Below are 19,153 nucleotides of genomic sequence, written 5' to 3'. Positions count from 1 at the left end.
GTAACTTAGTTATGTGCACAAAACAGTCCCCCCAGCTAGAACTCAGAGTTGCTATTTTACCCTGGGGTATACTTTGCTATTTCCCTTTATAATTAATGCATTGTGAATCCCATTAGCATCATTACACAGGTTCATCTCTATCTGCTATAGAAAAACACTGTATTCAGTCACATTTCCTCTGCACTGTTGCAAGTTTTATTTTCAACTAAAACTACAGCAAGGTAAAAATTTTATGTAAACTAAAAATGGATAGTGGGGTACAAGTCTGGAGAATGAATACTTTGTGGTGGAAAATTTATCTCCGCAAAGATCTTCTCATTTAACTGCAGATAACTCCTTGAAGTAGGGATTTGTAAGTATAAATCTTACGGGTAATTTAAAAAAGATTTTAGCAAAATCAACTAATATTTAATTACAAAACACTCTCAGTTGTATACTGTGATCCGTACTCTGCTTTTCTGTATTTCAGCTTATCTGGTTTTTGCCTCTTGCATTGCTTTGTCACATGCCTTCTCAAGACTTGTTACTCAAGGGATACCAGACAAATCCATTTCGTAGCTTCAGTTACTAAGGTAGGAAGATAAAAATAATAAAGAGCAGTGGAATAGAAGCATTATTACTAGTTGCTAGTTGCCACCAAGGGCACAACCAAGCAAAGAGCCAAGTAAATGTAGAAATGTAGAAAATGACTGTTTTTTTTTTTTTTTTCAAAAACTTTATTCTTTTCTAATAAAAATGATATAAGTTCATTATAAAAAGTTTCAAATACATAAGAGTCTGAAGAATGTAAAGATCACCCAAATACCACAGCCCAGAAAAAAAACATCCTTAACATTTGGTGAAGATCTATGAAACATACATTATCTTAAAATATTCAATGTTATAAATGAGATCATATTCAACATATATTCTGTAGTCTGCTTTTTGATTCAGTAATATTTTGGGAACATATATCCATAGCAATAAACATATATCTAAATATTTTTAAATGACAACTGCATGGAATTTATTTAATCCATCTTTTACTGAAGGATGTTTCAGTTGTTTCCAATGTTTTAATATCATAAACATCATGAAATATACCTTTGGGCTCATGTTTAAAGACTTGGACAACTTTTATTAATTAGGATAAATTTCTAAACAAACTGCTGGGTAAAGGTGTATCAACATTTAGGTTTTTGATACATGTTACCAAATTGCCTTCTAGAAAGGTTCTACCAATTTTCACTCCTGCCAGTAGTGAACAAGAATTCCATTTTTGTCAATTGCTTTAATCTTTGCCAATATGGGAGGACAAAATTAATAATAATAAAATAAAATAACACATCTTTATTAGCTGTTTTCATGTTCAAATAGAGGATACTTTTAATTTTTAAGTTACTCTTTTTCAAGGCAGGTATTTCCTGGATTTGAATAAAGTGTTTTTGGTTTGTATTCTCATTCCATCAGTAGTATGACTTAGGGCAAGGGCCAACTCCTTTAAGCTTCATTTTTTTTTACCTAATAGATCAAGGAAATAGAAACTGGCTCAATAGGTTGTTTAAAGCTTAAGAGATGTGTGAATGCACCTAGCACCTACTAGACATAACAATGAGCCTGCATTTCCGCAAGTAAGCCATTCCTACCTCCTTACCCCCCATTCCAACTAATGTTTGTCTATGAGAATATTTTAAAATTCAAGAGCCAATGTAAAACTCTGTAAATATTATCTTGCTATTTATAGAGATGACCAGAAAAGTTTGCAATGATGCAGATGACATCCATAATGAGTCTCTTAAATGAAGGTTTGGCAGGCAATACAGGTCTTTGGAATAAAAATGTCTCCCAGGAAAATACTTGCAAGTCAAGCCCACAGACCATCAAGTATATATAAATGATTTGGAACGGGAAGACAGATACAAAACACAACAAACATCAGTTTATTCCCTGCCAGAACACTGGTTTTTCATTGCTTAGACATGGTTTGGGAATATTTTCCACCGTAGAGAAAATTTATAAGCAACACATACAATGACTAATCTTCTTTTCAAAGATATCTCAGATATTAGCATTTAAAATTAATAGCTTTTATTCAAGAATGGTGAAATGGAATAATTTAAGCAATGATTGATTATATTCTGAATACTAGAAGATAAACTTCAGGTGCAATCTAGATGACAATCTTGATTCTGAAGATGCTTTGAAGGACTATTTGATTCATTCATTTTACAAATATTTTTTGAACCATATTATGCACCAGGTACTGTGCCAGCCATTAGGGATCCAAAAATGAGCAGGACACAGACCTTTCCCTCAGGGAACCTGCAGTTTTGTGCAAGAAGAAATATAATTTAACAGGCAACTCCAGTATCACGTGACAGTGACCTGAGGTTTGTGTAGGTGCCTCAGACCCCGGGAAGATGCCATCAGTATCCAAACAAATGCCCCAAAGAAACCACATACCAATAGAATAACAGAATCTGTCACAATTGCCAGCCACAAAGCACACCATAAACTACTTAGTGCATATGAATAGCAAAGTGAGGGCCACCATGGGATTATCAGTTACATAACAGGACAAGGAGAAAACCTCTCTGAACCCATTTGGAAGAGCTGGCAGAGGAGTCAGGACCTATGACAGGAGAACCCCCTGAGATTTATTCACTCACATGTAAGCTCCATGAGGGCAGTGACCTTTGCTGGTTTCCATCTGCATTGTAGCCCCAGCTCCTAGAATAGTGCTTGATACAAAGGAAGCCATTGATAAGTATTTATTCAATGAATGGAAGTTTGGATGGATGGATTCATTTAACTCATATCAAGTAACTGCAGTGGGTGCCTGTAGCAGAGAAGTTGTAGCAGAGGAGTAGGATAGTGAAAAAGGCAGGAGACATGGTACCTACTAAAAATCTGTAGAATCAACAAATGACTTTTCACATCCATCCCTTTTCATAAGAGCTTGAACTGGCAGTGGCTCCATTGTGCAATGTGGAACACAAGAAAAAGCATGGATTTTGAAGTCAGACAAATGTGAGTTCAAATCCTGGCTCCTCCAGATCTGGGAGGACCTGATGGGAGGACTGAGAGGACTTGATTTTAGCAAGTTAGTTTCCTGACTCAGTGTCCTCACCTGTAAGATGGGATCCACACCTTCAGGGTGACTCTGAGGGTTAACCAGAAAAAAACATGCAAAGCTCTAGACCCAGTTCCCTTCACCCTTACCCCATTTTTCTGGCGTTAGGGATGGTTGTGCACAGCTGCTGTGGATCCCCAATTCCTTTAATAACCATTCTGAGTGCTTCGTCAGTGCTCTTTTCTATTTCTCTTAATTCCGTATCTCTTTTCAGAAACCTTCCCCAAGAAGCCTTCTTCATCCTCTCAAAAATGCATAGTAATCTATTCCTTCTTCTCACCCTTTCAGCATTTACTTTGGTTCCATTGGTGTGTGGCTCAAATAACAGATGTCACTGAACTGTTGACTTTGGTGGATGCCCTGTCTTCCTTACTAAACTGTTTGTGTCTTACTTTGTACCTTAGCAGCTAATGCAGTGCTTTGATTCTAGCAGATGCTTAATAAATGCCACTCATGATAAACCTCACTTCTTGTACTCATCAGTCCTCAGGTCATTAAAGTTGTTTTACACAGGGTGATGTGCCACCCTATAAAACTACAATATTATGCAGTGAGTCACAGATCATTACAACTCCCAAGAAGTCAATAAAATTGATTATGTCAGAAATCCCATACCTGTTTTCAAAAACAATAAAATGTTTTCTCCATGTGTTTGAGTATTATAAAATGACACAAAAGCCTGAACAAGCTGAGTAAATAGGATCTGCCTGGAGGATTGCTTACAGTGCATTACAAAAATGAGAGTAAATGAAATTATGAATTCATGTTTGCTGATCAGAGGGAACACCCGGAGACTCATTCTTGCTTTCTTATGTATCTTGGTCTCCACATCATGAAACCATAGATGTATCCTCTTATTACCCATAGAAAGGTGCAACATTTAATTCATATCAACTAACACTTATTAATACACCCACTAGAAGGCAAATCTAGTCAGGAAGACTGAATCACTCAACAGAAGATTTGGTACTTCCCAGCCACAGTGGCATCTGCTTACCACAACATTAATCAGGTCACTGCCAGCTTATTTGACTTCATCTTTGAGGTGTCCAAAATTGTTATACTCTAGAAAGATGATCTAGTCAATAAGATCATTGGTCAACAATCTTTCTAGAGCTCCCACTCTGTGCTAACCAACATCCTATGTAGTAGGATGAATATAATTGAAAAGAAAGGATCCTTTTCTCAAAAAACATATCAGTGATGGAAAGGTAGGATCTACCAATCTGTAACAATTTAAGAGCACCTTAAGGCAGTGGTTTTCACTGATGTGAAGAGTGGGCTTCACATCATTGGCATCAGCATCACCTGGGAACTCATTAGAAAGCAAAATTTCTAACCCCAGACCTATTGCATCAGAAGCTGGGTGGACCCAGCAATCTGTGTTTTTAACCAGCTTTCCAAGTCATTCTGATGCATACTACAGTTTGAGAAACCCTGCTTTAAGTCGGCTAAGCAAGTTCAAATCAACATAATACCAACAGATGATATGTGCTGAGTAATTGCATGGGCCTGGTGTTAATCAGAGCTTCCTTAATGACCCTTCATTGAATATATTGGTGGGGGCCCATATTCTAAGTGCAAAACAGTTTAACACAGAGTCAATTCTTGATGATCTCTTTTGTGAATTATTAGTGGCAACTTCACATGATTCCAGGCTAAATTTCCCAATTCAGCCAATATAATCTCAGATTACATCTCTAAAATAAGCTAAATCGGGCTCAGAATGGTTTGCAATATGTAAACCAAATGTCAAAGACTTTGCTGCTTCCTTTCATTAACATGTGTAATCAAGAGTTGCCAAACTAGCACAGGTCACAGGAATAAAAGTTATATGAAGTTTAGTCCAACCCTTTCATATGTGTGGTGATCAGATGAGGCAGAGAGCTCTGAGCAGCCAGGTACCCTACAGAGCAGTGGTGGGCATGGGTTCTCCCAGCTGCTTACTGAGGGCCTGTATAAAGCCTGTCAATCAGACTAAGACTTACTGTGGTTTTAATCTCACTTCGTGCTTTTTTGGAGAATTGTAACTCCATGTTTCTGACCTTGGTCTGTTAATCTCACCCTGATTCCTGATGATTTTCTTCTTTGATTAGTTGTTCTTCAACATGGAATCTAATGTGAGTATGATTAACCCAACCATAATGACTCACCAAAAAAATAAAATAAAAGACATGAGCCTATTCCTCTGCTGGACAAGAAACTAGAGGTTTACCCTTCTATTACAAGCTCCTTGGAGAGGAAGATTCAGTAAATCCTCTGAAAATGGTTTTCTTCAGTGTTTCTATCCATCATCATAAGGAGTCATTATCCTCTCTTTGTTAATTTACTCAGCAATGTTTATTATAGCTGAATTACTGATTATGTGGCTTCATAGGGGTAATTTAATTCAACTTAATTTATAAGGAAACACCTGCTATGTGTAGGATGACACATTAGGCTCTGAAGAGATGGCCCTTACACACTCAGGGAGTATGCCAGACAGAGTAATGGCCCCCCAAAGATGTCCACGTCCCAATTCCAGAAACCTGTGAATATGTTACTTTACACGAGAAAACGGACTTTGCAGGTGTAATTAAATTAAGGATCTGAGACACAGAGATTTTCCTGGCTTATTTGAGTGAGCCCAGTGAAATCACAAAGGTCTTTATAAAAGACATGCAGAAGGGCCAGAATGAGAGGAAGAGGGTAGTGAAGATGCGGTGAGACAGAGAGAGAGGGAGATCTGAAATGTCACGTTGCTGGCTTTGAAGATGGAGGAAGAGGCCATGAGCCAAAGAAGGCAGGTGGCCTCTAGAAGCTGGAAAAGGCAAGGCAGTGAGTTCTCCCCAACAGCCTCCAGAAAGAATGCTAAGGAATTCTGACCTCCAGAACTGCAAAATAATTAGTTTATGTTATTTTAAGTCACTAAATTTGTGATAATGTGTTACAAAAACAATAGAAAACTAATATAGGGAGTTTATAACCTAGTAAAAGAGATGAAGGCCAGGCGCGGTGGCTCATGCCTGTAATCCCAGCACTTTGGGAGGCAAGGCGGGCAGATCACGAGGTCAGGAGATCGAGACCATCCTGGCTAACACGGTGAAACCCCGTCTCTACTAAAAATACAAAAAATTAGCCGGGCGTAGTGGCGGGCGCCTGTAGTCCCAGCTACTTGGGAGGCTGAGGCAGGAGAATGGCGTGAACCCAGGAGGCAGAGCTTGCAGTGAGCCGAGATTGCGCCACTGCACTCCAGCCGGGGCGACAGAGCGAGACTCTGTCTCAAAAAAAAAAAAAAAAAGAGATAAGACACGTAGCTTTGATATAATTCAGAAAGTGATAAATATAAAATAGAAATACAAAGAAATTGCTATGGAAATACTGATAAAGGGAGTACTTCTGTTTGTAGAGATTAGGGAAGCTTCCAGGAGGATGGCAGTTTTGTAGAGCTCTGATGATTGGTAGGATTTCAAAAGAGGGAGATCCAAGAAACAGCAGGAGTGAAGGCCCAGAGTTGAAAGGTGTAGATTAAACAAAAAGCTGACCTAGGCCCTTGACCAGCCATTTTCTCAGGAATAAAAATTACTTGATGGACATTTCATATAGTCTCCTTAAGATATAATAGGTCACTAAGTCTGTTTTTAAAAAGCTGTAATAATAGTCAATACAGGATAAACTGTCCTAAGAGTTTAGGATAGATCTTGGGAAGAAATCCCCTTTCAACACAGAGCATGCTGTAGCCAAGGGTGAACCTGGCTCATTTTCAGACAAGCAGGCTAGTCAGGGATTAACCAAAAAACAAGAGGGGTCAATCAGAATAACAAGGTGATTCTTTCCAAAGGTATCTATTAACATTTACAAATTAGACATTTCCTACAACCCTTGCAAGCAAGCTCAACCAAACGATGGAATCCAAATGAATGTTCTCCACAGATGGAGGCTCTGAGGACTCACACTGAGGATGATGGAGAAGACATTAAAATCCAGTCCCTTTTTGGTAGGCTTTGATTGTTTTGTTTGGCTGAAGTCAGAACCCATGATCTTAAGGAATTTTGAATGGCTCTAACTGAGCGTGGATTTGGTCATGAGACAATTATCCTGATAAAACAATTTTTTAAGGCACTCTGTTTGAGGGTTTGGGAAAAAAGGAATGGAATTGTCCAGATTGTTTATCTCCATCACCCAAACTCAGTATTGATCATTCTCTTGGCATTGCTTATGGAGCCAACGTCTTCCCAAGGGTCATACCTATGCTCAGGCGCCTACGCAATACTTGCTTTCTTCTTTATCTTCTGGTGGAATTTATTCTTTTTTGTAGTGTTCATATTCATCCCAGGAAAATCTGGAGGAACAGCTGCTCTCCACTGGCCTGCTCCTGCAAGAATGGCCTGGAGCTTCTGAAGAAGGATCCATGTTTACCTTATAGGGCCTTAAGTCCTGGGATGGAACTATATACTTTGGGAACCAACTTTCTTCACAAGAAGAACTGGGCATGTTGCAAGCTTCCTCATTTCTCTTGCTCTCTGGCTTTTTGTCCAAGCTCAGAAACATAACCTCAGACTGGCTGCATTCAAAAGGAGTTTTCTGAGTCATTCTGTCTATCCTCGGGCCTTCATCAGAAGGCAGTAAATTGTTATTCTGGCTTTCATCATCTTCCACTGGAATACTTGGTACATTCTCCAGGAATAGAGGAGAAGGACACCTGAAGGACTTTAGTGATGTGGGAGGATCTTCAGCAAAATACAAGCTGGCTTGAGTACTTTCAAGAGTATTTAGAACCTAATAACAAAGAAGCAAACAGACATTAAATTAAGTTTGAATAATCTTTCCTTTTACCCTTTATCTCTCCACCTATAAAGAATATTCTTTCATTTTCATGAAATTAGTTCAGCTACAGAATTTTGAATTAGAAGGGATCTTAAAGATTAGCTAACCCCTTTATTTTGAGGAGTAAATTAAGTGACTTAAAACAAGGTATAAAAGAAACTACACTAAAGTAAATACCAAGAGACCTGATTAAAGCCTCAGATTTGCCACCAACTAGCTTTGTGAACTTGGGCAAGTCTCTACATTTTTTACTTCAACCATAATATGTGGAAGATTGGAAGGGAATAAGGAAATGGTGGGCCCAACCTGTAATTCTTAAATGCCAGTTTTTTGTTGTTGTTCTTGGTTTTGGTTTTTTTGTTTTTGTTTTTTTGAGATGGAGTCTCAGTCTGTTGCCCAGGCTGCAGTGCAGTGTCATAATCTCGGCTCACTGCAACCTATGCCTCCCAGGTTCAGGCAATCCTCCTGCCTTAGCCTCCCAAGTAGCTGGTATTACAGGCACGTGCCACCATGCCCGGCTAATTTTTGTATTTTTAGTAGAGATGGGGTTTCGCCATGTTGGCCAGGCTGGTTTCAAACTCCTGACCTCAGCTGATCCACCCACCTCGGCCTCCCAAAATGCTGGGATTACAGTCATGAGCCAGGGCGCCTGACCAAATGCCATAAGTTTTAGGGAGCTCTTTTAAAGTGCATATCCCTTGGTCCCAACATAGAGATTGTCATTCAAAAAATAAGGTGTTGAAGGTCCAGGAATCTGTATGTTAGAAGCTTCGGATGATTTGGATGTACAGCTAGATGTGAGAACCCTTGATATAATTAATACACCATACAACATACCTTCATATACACACACACACGTAATTAAAAAAATACATATAGAGAGCTTTACAATTTACAAAGTGCTTTCACATATATTATCTCATTTAACCTGTACAAACAACATTAATCATTCTCATTTTATGGATGATAAAGCCTGAGGCTCAGAAAAGGGAAGCAGTATCATTAGTCAGTAAGGTACAGACCTGTTGTTTGACACCAGATCTCCGGGCTTCCAATTCTCTGTCCCTGCACGATACATCTCATCGCTCCTTCCTAAGCCCTTGGCTCCACATAACTCTCACGGGTGGTGTCAGGCCTGGAATACAGCTCTCCTGCCTCGAAGGCCAGTGCTGTTTATATTCTGATTATGTCAACTCCTTGTTTAAAACCCTTGCATGGCTCTATGATAGACTCAGGATAAAATCCAAACTCCTAGAATGGAATTCATGTCCCTCTGTCATGGAAGCTTCTATTATTTTAACCACTCCAGGCTTTCCCTCACTGCTCCCCCTCCATGATGCTGAACTATCTGTGGTCTTAGCACCATGGGCTCCATCACCTTGGAGCCTTTGCAGGTGTTCATTCTCTCTGCTTGGGATGTCTTTCCATCCTTACTGCTGCCTAAATCCAACCTGTTTTTCAGATCTTAGCTAAACCGTCATATCTGTCAAAAAGCTTCCTTAACTTCCATGGGCTGGTGTGTATTCTGAATCCATGCTCCACGGCAACCTGGCCTTCTGTCTATCATTATGTTTCTCTTGCTGGACCAACATTCTGTGTTTACTCATCTGACTCCTCTTAACAGTGAGCTTGAGGGTAGTCATTGCATCTTGATCACTGATGTATTCCCAGCACCCAATACAAATTCTGGCATACACAGAGTAGGCATTAATTAAGTATTTGTTTATTTGTGCAAATAAACAAATAAATGAATGGGTGATTAAGTCTATGGATAGATTAATAAATTTAAAAAAATGGATAAGGAAAATATATGCTGCATTTATAATGAGCCAGATCTCTTAATGAAGACTGAACACTTTGGGAGGCCAAGGCAGGTGGATCACTTGAGGTCAGGAGTTCGAGACCAGCCTGGCCAACATGTGAAACCCCGCCTCTACTAAAAATACAAAAATTAGCCAGGCGTGGTGGCTCGTGCCTATAATCCCAGCTACTTGGGAGGCTGAGGCAGTAGAATCACTTGAACTGGGGAGGTGGAGGTTGCAGTGGGCCGAGATAGTGCCACTGCACTCCAGCCTGGGCAACAGAGTGAGACTCTGTCTCCAAAAAAAAAAAAAAAAAGATTGAATAAAATATTCCCTGAAAACTGTTCATTTACATCTTTACATTAAATTTTTTGTGGGGTCTTCATTCCACCTAGAAATGACCTTACCAGCGTACCAAATGATGTGGCTTTTTGACCTGGAAACACTAACTATTATGTTGGAATTCTCTGTTGGAGGCTGGATTTGTCTCATTAACAAATAATTCACTTAGATACACAATTTATCTAGTTTAGATTTTCCATGGTTCTGTGGGCTCAGTTTTGAATAAAACCATGTATATACTCACTTCATCCATTGATGGTCTTAACTTTGCCCGCGTTGCAGCACACCGGCCTGCCAAACAGAAGAGCTTGGCAGAGAAATTCCGAGGGCAGGGAGGCACTTTCTTATCTAGAAATGAAAGACATGAATCCAGGCCTCTCTTCTCCATCAGTTCTCTAAGGAGATCCCGCTTGGAAGAGAGGGAAACAATTTTATCACAGAGAACTTGATCAGAAAATGACCAAGAGATAGGTGCCAGGATGAAAACAATTCTTACCAGCTGGATATGTTTTGGATCATCTAACACTACTCTACATCCTGTTAGAACTTCCATTATTACCTACAAGGAAGATATAGAAAGTCAGCTATATATCTTAAAAATATACACACAATTCGTTGCAACTATTAACCATGACTATGAATATAGTTCATTCTAGTTAATGACTTTATATTTTATTAATTGCTTGATTACACAAAATTAATATATAAGATGGGCTAACAGGAAATCAATGAGTCAAAAATTAAAACTCTTTAAAAAATTCTTAGAGTCTAGAACATTCTTGGCAATAAACTCTCCTCCTTTGTTAACTGGCAGTTGGTACTCACAATTCCAAAGCTGTAGACGTCTGTTTTAATGGAAAGTTTCCCCTGTCTGATGTACTCTTCTGGCATGTACCACAGATGTTTACTGCTGCTGCTGGTCATATTTATGGTACAACTCTGATGTTCTAGGTGGGACCGGAAGTGTGCCATGGCAAAATCAGTTAGTTTGGGTTGAAACTGATCATCCAAAAGGATGTTTGCACTAAAATTGTGATCAGGGACAAACAAGACAAAATATCATAAAGGCACTTCAGTGTAAACAAACATACTAAACTCACCTTCTTCTTATCTGGTTAATTCAAAACACTGTCAAAATAAAGCCAAACAAATTTCCATGAACTAGAGAACATTCTTTCATTTTTCTTAATGTATAAATCCAAGTGTTATCTGCAACCTAGAATAAAAACCTGACCTAGGAACAGTGGGCATTTCAAACTTAAAGATACATATGTGAAGTTGCTGGATAAAGCTGATGCTTTCTCACTAAGAGAAATTGAAGTTAACCAAAACAGCTTTCCTTGTGCTTTTCTTACACTTACGGAGAACATGAACTGAGTTTTAATCAGCTGATTATGTGTCTGTTATGTGCAAGAGCTGTGTTGTGAAATGCTTGGCTTATGAGCGCAGAGCCACTAACTTGGAATGATTTGAGGACTCTTTGGTAGTTCCTGCCCTCATGGCAGCCCTATCCCATGGTTTCATCTCTGTTTTTTGGTTTTTGAGTCTTATTTAAAATACAAATGTTTGCAGAGACAAAGGCAAAGTGCTTATAGTCAATATAAGCAGTTGTCACATTAAAAACCTTAAGAATCATCTGACATTTTGGCTGAGGGTAGGCATTGGCTTACTTTTACCTTCAAAGGGCTGTCAAAGCAGGAATGGGAAAGGATAAGCCAAGAAAGAGATCCATTTCCCACTGCATACAGCCAGGAGCTCTGCCTTTCTCTGGCTCCATGACCACCCACAGTTTCCTTCGCCATGTAAGCCTCAGTGCCCTCTCTCCTCTCATGTGAAATGAGGAGAACAGAACTCTGGCAGGGGGAAAACGAAGTGCATAGTGTCCTCCCCAGCACTTGGTAATGCTCAAAAAATGGCAACTAGGAGGAAGATTAGTAATCAATTCTAAGAGAACAGATGGATATTGAGGAGGTAGGGCAGCCAACAGAAAGTCATGCAATTCCCGGCTTTGCTTAGGGCTCTTCAGAGCTTCCTCTTTATCCCCTGAAACCAAAGCATCTAATAGTAGACCTGCCCATCCAAAATGCCAAGAGGCATATTTGTAGTACGACATGCTGTTACTAAAAGTGCTACAGCAACAGCCACGGGATATCAAGAAGTTCTTAATTCTGAACAAATTTTGGATCTTACAAAAGCTCCAGAAGTCTTTGCTATCCCTATACAGGTAGGTTAATGTGCAGGCCCCAGTTCCATAGGTCTGAACTGCAAGTGTTCTTACTGTTCAGAGGACTCAGAGTCCCACTTCTATTTAGAGAGTTTGGGGGAAACAGTTCAATGTATGAAGCTAAGGCCTTAAAGATTCTAGTCCAGACTTTGTCTAGGGCTGAGTTGACAATAGAAAAAACAAAGGCACTTCCAGTGGTTTTTTTTTTTTTTTTTTTTGAGACAAAGTTTCGCTCTTGTCCCCCAGGCTGGAGTGCATTGGCACGATCTCAGCTCACTGCAACCTCTGCCTCCCGGGTTCAAGTGAGTCTCCTGCCTCGGCCTCCTGAATAGCTGGGATTACAGGCGCCTGCCACTACACCCGGCTAATTTTTAGTAGAGATGGAGTTTCACCATGTTGACCAGGCTGGTCTTGAACTTCTGACTTCAGGTGATCCACCCGCCTCCGCCTCCCGAAGTGCTGGGATTACAGGCATGAGTTACCATGCCCAGACCCCGCAGTCTTTTAAGGATAAAGAAAGACACATTTTAAACTTTATTTCACTCCTCCTTCCGCTAAGGGTGGCAAGGGAATTGTAAAATCCAAAAAGCCCACCTTCTGAGCTCTAGGGCCTCTTATCAGCTGTGTGCTCTTAGCATTTATGGAAGGAAGGCCAGAGAGGCCTGGTTCCCAAGGCTCGTATCAATGAGCACAGTTGTCATTTCTCTCCTTGTCTTCTCCCTTCTCCCTGGAGAACCCAGCAGCTGCTAAAGCCACCCTGGGCCTCACACACCCCCATCTGTCACTCCTCACCCACTCTTACTTTCTCACTGGGAGAACTGTTGACTATCCTGACATACCTCAGATGAGTAACAGACTAGAGTCAGATCCGACTTCTCTCCAGCTCTAGATAAGAAGAGACTGTCAGTTCATAATCACTTCTTCCCTAGGTTGACTCTTCAATGGATCAGATCAAGTCTGAGACTCCTGGAGATGCCCTGAGGGTTTCAGAGTCCTGGGGGCAAGGTGGGAAAAAAAGGTTCTCCAACCTTCATTGCCAGGACTCCACCTTCTGCCCTTCAACTTCGGAGTCACTTCTGCATGCCCCATTTCATTTCAGCACAGGGGGAGGGCAGGAATGTTCTGAATGGCAGATATTCAATGTCAAACACCTAAACATCTTCCTCTATCACAGCTCTAAAAAAAGGCACAGAATTGTAATTGACAATGCCAGAATCATGAGACTGCAAAAGCTGAATTTTTGAAACACCAAAAAAAAAAAAAAAAAAAAAATTCCCTGAATCTTTTTTAAGTACAAAAAGGGAGAAAAAAGCAACAATAATAACAACAAAACCTTCAATCTAATTCATTTATGTGACCCATAGCAAAGCTGGTGGGATGCTTTCAGCAAATGGTGAGTCAGCTTCTGTGAAAGTTGGGCAGAAGGGAGTTGAGTAACCACAAACAATGCTTACACCATAAAACCCAGAGAGGACTTTGGGTCAGTGAAAGGCCATCAATAAGATGGGAAATTATTCTAGGGTACTGAATTTACAGTTTGAATAATGACAATCGGTGAAAAGATAAGTCGTTTTTCAGCTGACTTTAGTGTATAACATAAATTTTGAGTCCAGTGATTTATTCTGTTCTAAATAAAGGTTAGCGGTAGCTGAGGAAGAAGGATGTTCTGTTTTAGGAAAGCGGAAATTGCAAAAGGCCCTTCAACGATCAATTTCTACCTTAATTCTTTTCCCCTGCTTCAACCTTAAATAGAATGTTCAAACACAAAGTGCCTTCAGCTTCCATGCAGGTCAGCTGAGTAAGTTAATCCTGTGGGGTGAAAATAAACTAACAAAATTGAGAACCTAAAATAACTACAATCATGGAAATATCATGCAAAAGGGCAGCCTGCAAGCAACTGTGGCCACCAAAGAGATAGATAAAAGACATCTTTGACCCATATCCATGGTTCATATCCTCAATTTCATGCTTCTACAATCTATTTTTTCTACTCTTTAACACAAGGCTATTTACCTTAACAGAGAGGCCATCCCCTCTCCAGATAATTCCTTTAACAGAATGATCATTGGTTGTACACTGAGGAAGTATGGAGAATCCTATACAGATGATGAGTTTGTAACCTGACTCTAGGATGTTACTTAATCTCTCTATTAGTAGGGGTCTCTATGACAATTTTCAGGGGGACCTGAATCCCCCAAACAAATGCTACTTTGTAATGAGAATTGCTTTCTTTGCTCACCAGTTTATCTCCTAATTAAGTTCAATCCCTTGGACCTTAAACATAAGACAAGACGCTCCACCTAGATTATAATGCAGGATTTGAATTCAAGTGCAAATACCATATTTGGCATGAAAGAGCATGATTGGTTTTTAAAGAGAGAGAGAGATATATACCCACATATATATAATATATATACCGATATATTTTATATATATGTATATATATATATACTATATAGTATATAGTATATATATGGGTCCAGCAGTCCAGCTCCTGGGTGCCTGGAAACTCTCAGGAAAGGCCAGGACTCCAAAGAAGGATCTAGGGAAGAGGGGGCAAGGAGCCACAGATTGGCTCCAGAGATAAAGAGGACCCAACGGCCCCTCAGGGGCAGCCTGAGGCAACAGCACACATGTGCTGTCTGTATTACGGCTGTTGCAACACCGAGACACCCCTCACCAGATGCCCTGCCTCCCCTAACCAGATGAGGCAAGACTCAGTTTCTCCTAGAACCTGCAAGCTACTAAAAAAGTTGTGCACCCCACCCCAACTTAAGTGTGCACTGCATCCTGCCTGGAATGCTACAAATCTGAAACCCTTTATTCCCCTGTGGAACTGCGGAGCTTTCTCTTTCATCCCTGTTGAACCTAGGCAGGTCTGAGAGACACAGTATTCAAGCTTGTTTTTGCTTGTTGGTGCCTTCTGAGTCTAGGCACTCGGTGCAAGGGCCCAGTAAGGGGTGTTCCTCCTTTAATTGTGAAACTCAAAATCTACCCACAACTAGCACAACCCCCCTAAGCCTGTTTCCCTGTTGGTATAAAGATCTGATAATGCTTACTTCACGGGGTTCTTACCAGTATTAAATGAGAAAACGTAAGGAGAGTGACACTCACAGAGGGCTCAAAGTATGCTTTAAAGGATATAGGCTGGCCATTGTCCATCCTACGTCCATTACCTTACCTTAAAATCCCAAAAGGCTTGGTTGCATGTCTCCAGAAGTCCAAAGACACCAACTCAAGGAACAAAAATACAGGGGGTTGTAGGATGTCCCTGGAGATCTGAGGACCCTTCAATTAGTTAATGACAACAAATTGGCTGAGTTTCAAATAGTTCCAGAGAAGTTCTGGGCAAACATATTTTCCAGACATTTTAAGACAATGGAGAGACAGAAAAAAACTGGCATGTACCGTGCATATGTGTATGTATCTATGTGTATAAGTAAATGAATGTTGGGGAGAGAGTGGTGGCAAATAGAATTAATAGGGGAAATTTTAATTTATGTCATATTTAATTGTTTTGGCATCCCTTAGAAAAAATCAAATTTGGATATTTTAGAAGAGGGGAGGCACTGGGGGAAAACAGGAAAAATCTGAGGAAAAAGAATTGTATATATCTAAAATTTTTCTGAAAGATAAAAATAGGCTTTTTGAGGGGCTTAAGAGGGAGAGGGAGGAGACTGATTAAAGAATCTTATCAGTCAAACAAAGAAAGAGACTTTGCATTCCCTGTAGGCTTTGACATGCCTGTTAAACAACGAGCTGGGCTCCAACCTTCCCGTCTGGGGATAAAGGCAGGAGGAGCCTGGGTCTTCAGGCAACAGTGTCCTGGTCACAGGGAGGGGCCAACCTGTGGCCCCCTGTGCCCTTTTCCCAACCACTCAGTTTTTCTAGTCTTTCAGAAAGGAAATTATCCATGCACTCACTCACTCTGACCTTACATCTCTGATCAATTTCCATTAAAAAAAAAAAAAAAAGTCCATTTTGAAGCAAATGGCTTCTTCTTTGTTTCTTCCCTAGACCATTTCCCTTCTATGAAAGACTGTTTCACTTGGCAGGAGACAAATGACAATGCTGATTAAAGAACATGATTTTATAGGAAACATTAGAAATGTTCACCAAGATTATCTCTTTGCTTTGGAAACATTAGCAGGAATGAAATGTCTGGGATGGAAAATGCTGAGGATAAAATGCATTTCCATTTAAGATAGTTCATAAATGTGAAAACAATTAAGCTCACTAAGGGCTAGGAGGGAAATAACAAGGAAGTTTACTGCTTTCAGATGCTTTTAAGTGATCCTGTAAGTCAAAAACATCTTCGTTTCTCCAATAAAAATGTGAGGCCCTTTGGCCAAGAATATAGGCTGCAACTTTTCAAGATTCTTTTAAGTCCTTTCCTTCTCAAATTCCACCACCTGGAAGCAGATTTTGTTTTTATAACATTCTCTTTGAAGAGTTCAAATTACTAAGACATTTTTTAGCTAAATAAACCCCCAGACTTGTTGAAAACACCTTGGAAACATGGGCATTGCTTCTCCTGTGGGTGTTTCTGAGCTGTGTCTTTGACAGCTTCTTCCTTAGAAAGCTATCTACTCTCACCGCTTTCCAGGCCCGATCTCCCCTTCAATGCCTGTTGCTACTGCCAGGAGTCCAATGTCAGCATTTCCAAGTTTCTGCACACTAATTATGCTCTCCTCTCCTTCCCAATTTCCCTGTCTCTGCCAATGATGCCTACGTGCTTCCATTAATCCCAGACCTTTAATTCCTTAAAAAGTGCATGATGATTGGACTCACACAAACATGGAATGCAACCTCCCTTTTCCCTTCTACAGCCATGAGACAGAGGCCAGTCACTAATCTCTGCAAGCCTCAGCTTTCTCCTCTATCAAATGGAGATAATAACTATAATACCTGAACTCAGGCTTGCTGGGAGGATTGCTAACAAGTTATTCAGCAGGCATTGATGCCAGGTGAAAAGTCTCTGGCTCTCATTGAGCTCTCTCATCTGATTGCAGTCTATCTGCTACCCTTAAGGTATTAGTACTTACTATGCAGTCAGGACAAACTATGCTTTCTGCTGTCTTGGCCTCTCTCCATTCTGTTCCCCTCATCTTGAAAATACTCTCCCCTGCTTTATTTTTATCTGAGTCCTCTCTGCAGCCATAAGATTCACTTCCTCCATGAACTTTTCACTTGACTGCTCCAAATTCCAGTGCTCCTTTCTCCAAAATTCCTACTGTACAGCTCCAATGACACTGTTTGACACTCACAGGGAGACCACCTGATGTTGTTTACTTAAGCGTAATATTGAGTCTATAGAAGATACTAAGTAAATATTTGTTGATATAATCAATTATGTAAAGAGGATTTGAAACTGAGGGTAGCCCTAGACCACTCAGTACAGGAATGGTGCATATGTGGCTTAAATGTTGCCATAACATTTATCCTCCCAAAACATCCTACCATATTCTTGGCAAACATCAAAAATTTAGTTCAGAAAGCACCTACCATAGATTCTCTTTCAACCCTGCATGTGGGAAATCATTATCAATCAATCAGACATGGAACATGAGACAACACTGACTTGTCATCGCTGCTATAGAATCCTGCAGAGGAAGTGAATGAGGCCCACAGGGTTGACATGACTTGTTCCATGCAAAACCGCTTAACAGCAGGGCCAGAACACCTAGCCCCACTATTTTTCTGTTTGGTGCTCTTTCAATTTACTACAGTTAACTAAGACAACATCTTTTTATTCAGCTACTCATGAAAGACTAAGAGACTATTGATTTCAAAGAGAAATGAAATGAGCTTTTATCTCCTTTTTCTTTAGCTGTATATAGATAATTCCAGCGGCAAATGGGCAAGTCACAGGATTTTAGCTCCACAGAAAAGAAGTCTGAATAATGAGAGCTGCACCCAAATGGAGCTGGACCCCCACAACATGCTGGGCCCACCATACAGCAAGGGCTCAAGTACAGGTTAGATGAAGCACTTTTCTCACATTGTGGGGGGATAATTACAGCTCATTGCCAGGCCTGGGCTGTGCTTTCAGTCTATCACCTCACTTCCTCCTCACAATGCTGGGAGGAGGCGGAGCACTGTCACCCCAGTTCCAGATGAGGTAAGAGACTGAGCCTCAGGGGATTAAGCGACGTGCCCAAGATCACAGTGCCAGAGAGAAGTAGGGATTTGTACTGAGATCTATGTGACCCCAAGGCCACACTCTTAACCAGTGATAAGAGACAGGGACAACAACGAGATCGCTAGCGTGGCTGGTAAAGAAGGGGAAGGACAGATAAAAGACTAGGGAGAGGGTGTTTCAGAAAAACAGGCATTTCAGAACTTTGACTAAAGCGTGCTCCAGAGTGGGCAGGTCACTGGAGGCGCCTCCCTAAACATATCTGACCTCATTCTAATTTGGAAGCTGATCAGGGTAAAGCTTGGCCAGGATTTAAGAGAATACAGGGTCACGTTCTCCTGTAACAGTCCTAGACTCGTGAGTATAGAGCCCAGTACAAATAGGCAGGAGTAATGTCAAAGAATTTGACAGCAACAAGAGGTCACCTTAAGACTGTCTTGGTTGGCTCCGAATGTGCAAGTGTGAAAACTTTTGGCCACTCTCTGGCCACAGAAAGAGAAACAAGACCTGGATCTGAACTCAGACTTCTTTTTCTTTTTCTTTTTTTTTTTTTTTAGACGGAGTCTTGCTCTGTCACCCAGACTGTAGTGCAGTGATGCAATTTCAGCTCACTGCAACCTCCACCTCCTGGGTTCAAGCAATTCTTCTGCCTCAGCCTCCAGGGTAGCTGGGACTACAAGTGCACCCCACTATGCCTGGTTAATTTTTTTTTTTTTTTTTTGGTATTT

General features: G+C 40.5%; 1 protein-coding gene across 13 annotated transcripts in view; it reads right to left on the bottom strand.

Annotated features, from left to right (window-relative positions):
* Window positions 1-1,896: 1,896 nt before the first annotated feature.
* The window catches only part of IRAK3 (interleukin 1 receptor associated kinase 3), a 118,733-nt gene continuing 101,476 nt past the window's right edge, over window positions 1,897-19,153 (bottom strand). For all 13 annotated transcript variants that reach the window (XM_054527362.2, XM_054527368.2, XM_054527363.2 and 10 more), the window contains 4 exons: window positions 10,888-11,086; window positions 10,559-10,621; window positions 10,307-10,471; window positions 1,897-7,870 (listed from right to left, as the gene is read on the bottom strand). In XM_054527362.2, coding sequence (XP_054383337.1) covers window positions 7,394-7,870; window positions 10,307-10,471; window positions 10,559-10,621; window positions 10,888-11,086 — 904 coding nt within the window. In that variant the 3' untranslated portion in view covers window positions 1,897-7,393. The remainder of the gene's footprint in view (window positions 7,871-10,306; window positions 10,472-10,558; window positions 10,622-10,887; window positions 11,087-19,153) is intronic.

This window comes from Pongo abelii, chromosome 10 (assembly GCF_028885655.2).
Source record: "Pongo abelii isolate AG06213 chromosome 10, NHGRI_mPonAbe1-v2.0_pri, whole genome shotgun sequence".
Taxonomy (NCBI): domain Eukaryota; kingdom Metazoa; phylum Chordata; class Mammalia; order Primates; family Hominidae; genus Pongo; species Pongo abelii.
Note: the sequence above shows the minus strand (reverse complement) of the source record. Positions and strands in the feature narration are given on the sequence as shown.